We start from the raw sequence: 3,811 nt of genomic DNA, 5'->3' as shown, positions 1-3,811 counted from the left end.
TCCCAGTAGAGTATTTCTTCTCCTAGAAAACTGATGCTAAAATTTCCAGGTACCGTGTTTTATATCCTGTTTTGGGGTATTTAATATTTGTAGAATTTATTTTAGATCGTTTCTGTCCATCTTTACTTTTTTTCCCTTTAATTTGCATCTGATTCTACGATCGTATTTCTAAATATCTTAAGGTAGGTATTTTTCTACCTGTTGACAGTTTGGTTATGTTTGAATGTTTTACATGTATGTTCGTTACCTGTTCCTTTGGTAAGTACAATGGTTTTGAAAAGTCCTGCATATAGTTTTTGCAATGTCTAATATTTGTGCTTTAGTGATAAAACGTTATATCGCTCTGTTTCATCGTATAAAGATACATATACATCCTCAGCTGTGCACAAAGATAAAGGATTTTGTTCTTTTGCAGTTTGTTGCTTTGCTTGGTTGCAGAATGTGTTTCCATTTTGCTGAATGTTTATCGCACTTGATTCTGGACAGTGAATATCCTCTCCTAGCTTATTGCTGGTGCTAGTACTCAAACATTGATTGACAGTATTCTCTCCATTAAACTCTGAAACTGTAAAGGAAAGTAAACCGTTTATTTCTAGCTAAGACCATTTTTACCTCTTCAAAATGTTTAGCCATGATAAAGATGCTAGTGATGTTAGATTATGCATAATTCCTATTTTTCTTAAACCTTCTTGTATAAAACAACATATTATTATATCTAACTTTTTTAAGATAATAAAAAAAATATTGTTTAAGGACATACACAGCGTACTTCGAACTTTTTTGCCTTTTTTGGAATTGAAGAGTTCCGATGCTTGAAGGGACTGTGTGCTATATTTAAATGTCTATATATGATGATAAACGCTTCTTCTAAAACAACATTTGATAAAAGTAACATCTAGAATATATATCTAGTAATTTTTATATATTTTTACTTTGAATCATCCAAGATTTGTCATCAAGTAGTATCTTTCAAAAACCCCTGGTAATACGTGCTAAATTTGATCAAATATGAACATTTGATCATAATTTAATCTTAAATTTAAAATGTCTTGAAAAATTATCAAATTTTAAAAAAATTAAAGTAAGGTACGTTGTGTTAGTCCTTAAGAGATTGAAATGCAGACGAATACTAAATTAATATGAGAAATGAAATTAGGAAATTGTATGTTGAAAAACATTATTATACATGTGGAAGTACTAAATTATTTTAACCAGTTTTAATATATAAATGGACTTGTTTTTTAATTTTTGGAGTTTTTATGTTTGAAATATTTATATGAACAACTAAGATCCTGGTCTTATATTCTGGCGCATATAGTCGTGCAAAAATAAATATTTAAGAAATCTTCCGACTTTTTTCTATAATATTTATCTTTTTTCTTTTTCAAATTTGCCAGTTAGTAATGGGAATTCTCCGAAAACTAATTACTCGATCAAGTTCATCTTTTACCTTTATTTTGAGACTGCTCTGGTGCATTTAATGTGTTATGTTTCCTGTAAAAATCAATGGCAATTTCTTAAGTTTCTTAGTTTTTTATCATTCATCATATACTGCAGTATCTCTTTCTTTGATATTAACACCCACGTACACATATATAGAAAATGACAGTTCCTTAGAGAAAAATAATGGTTTAATCAAAAGCTTAATAACTTACCAAAATTTACAATAAACGAAGATTGCACATGTAACGCAGATTATAATATTGCCAATTGTGGATAAAATAATAATTTTTATACATATCTGTACAGCTTGTTGTTCTAATGTATCTATAAAAAAAAATAAAGAAATAATTTATTTTATAAGAAACTAATTTAAAACAGATTTATGAGAATAAAAAATAAAACAAAAATGCCGCATTTGAAACTCTTTGCAAATGTTACCTTTTTGGCAACCAAAACTCTTGTCACAATCCTTGCAATCACACACCTCATTACAAAATCTTCCATAAAAGTTTTCTGGACAAGTCTGGTTGCAATTTGTACCAAACGTTCCTGCCACGCATTCTTTCAAGAGAATCGTATTTTATGATGATCAACATGATGAAAATAAAAAGAAAACGAAAAATCTTTTCATTCTTTGCAATGTTTAATGAATTCAAACTTTTGTAGCATTTTTTCAATAAATAAAGAAGATTTTGAACATATGAGTTTGTGCTTTTTTGAGAGGACCTGTGTAGCTGATTAGTGAGATTGTTTCCTCAAGAGTTGCAGATTAAGGTATTGTTCATGACGAAAAAGACTTAAATCATAGCTAAGTCAGTATTGCGTTATAGGTCCGTGATAGAAAGGTTCTGCGTTAGAACCCTGGCCCCGACTGACCTAAGTCGCTAAATAGTAGGTAGCAACTGTGCCTTCGCCAAGTGCTTGGCACTTTGAAGTTGCGAGTCCTTCGGATGAGACATTTTGATTCAAAGCCATGTGTCACGACGGGAAAAAAAGAACACTCAGAGCTCATGTCCCCCGAATGCTGAATAAAGATCTAAATCTGAAGCCCTTCATGGATTGATGATGACGTCTCTATGTAAATAAAAGATTTTCGAATCAGCCGTTAAACAACATGCATTAAAATCATTGATCTCACTGTGGAAAGTTAAAAGACCGATACCTTATAAATAAGCGTATAAACGTGGTGTCGTGTCGCAGTTGGTCGTAGCAAGGATAAAGTGTTCTTACATGTACTGCTCAAAGGCCCTTAATTGGGAGAACATGTCTATCTTTCCCTATCCGACATTTGGTTGTGATTCAATATGTGACAAATTTATCAATAGTGTATTAAACAAACACACGAATTATAGAATTTTTTTTTTTAGGATGAAAGAGCATGTACATATATTTAATAATATATGTATCATATTAAGAAATATCCCTCGTGATGAATTTAAAATGAAAATGCTGAGAATCATGTAAGTTATGCATATCCTATTGAGTTTAAAACTTCAACTTGAGGCTTAAAACATGTTATGAAAAATTAAATCATAAAAACAGTAAACATAATCAGTCAAATTTACTTCAAAACTTCAAAGTGTTCCCTATCAATGACTTTAAATGTTTTTGCAAGCTTTGCTGTTATTTCCACCTCGCTCTGTGATTTTGTTTAAATAGAGCAATTACCAGATGCAATGTTGCTGGGATTGCGAATTCTAAAGCAATGCAATGTTACAGTCGATACCATTTTAAAAGGTTTAATGATTATATCAAACATTTTACTGTCATACCTACCTTGACATCTATCGTCAACTTTACGGTAATTTTCACAACAGGTAAGAGGACCTCTAAAAAATTCAAAAGCAAATCATTTTTGTTGCATGAAAAAGTGATGAATAATTTAGAGACCAATTAAATTTTAACATAAATTTGAACATATACAATCGAGCATAACGTTACGGTAACTTAACAAAAAATAGTCAACAACTCAACGTTTTGTTTTTTAAGGTACGCATGTACATGTTAGTTGAAGTTTTGCTATAATACTGTGATTGGCGCATCCATTCAAATATAATCTGAAATTAAACGCTTTAAAACATAACGTTGTGTCTCTTTATTCTTCTTTTTAAAATTTTTTTTATGATCAAAAAATTATCATACTGATTGTCTAAAAATCCACAGTTTGAAAAACATACGTACCCTAAAGTTGTATTGGAGCAGACCCCTAATGGCTCTGTTGATATCAATTTGCTTAAGTTAGACAATGTCATCATTAAAAGAATCCTATTAATGATATCCATAGCGAAACAAAACAAAGTTTCACAGGGTAATAAGCGAGAGAAACGCCTATTACAATGATAATTTTTCTCCAAAGAATATATGATGT

The 3,811-nt window shown here is 30.5% G+C and overlaps 1 protein-coding gene across 1 annotated transcript; it reads right to left on the bottom strand.

Annotated features, from left to right (window-relative positions):
* Positions 1–305: 305 nt before the first annotated feature.
* LOC134236352 (uncharacterized) lies at positions 306–3,726 on the bottom strand. The gene is made up of 6 exons (XM_062718520.1): positions 3,625–3,726; positions 3,220–3,272; positions 1,882–2,004; positions 1,656–1,767; positions 1,451–1,494; positions 306–565 (listed from the first exon to the last, which is right to left on the bottom strand). Exons 1-6 carry the CDS (start codon positions 3,723–3,725, stop codon positions 306–308), a joined length of 693 nt encoding a protein of 230 aa, XP_062574504.1. The 5' UTR covers position 3,726.
* Between the last annotated feature and the right edge of the window lie 85 nt (positions 3,727–3,811).

Source organism: Saccostrea cucullata, unplaced genomic scaffold (assembly GCF_032062105.1).
Source record: "Saccostrea cucullata isolate Sc308-1 unplaced genomic scaffold, CSIRO_AGI_Scuc_v1 ctg22676, whole genome shotgun sequence".
Taxonomy (NCBI): Eukaryota; Metazoa; Mollusca; class Bivalvia; order Ostreida; family Ostreidae; genus Saccostrea; species Saccostrea cuccullata.
This window is presented reverse-complemented; position numbering and strand designations above follow the sequence as displayed.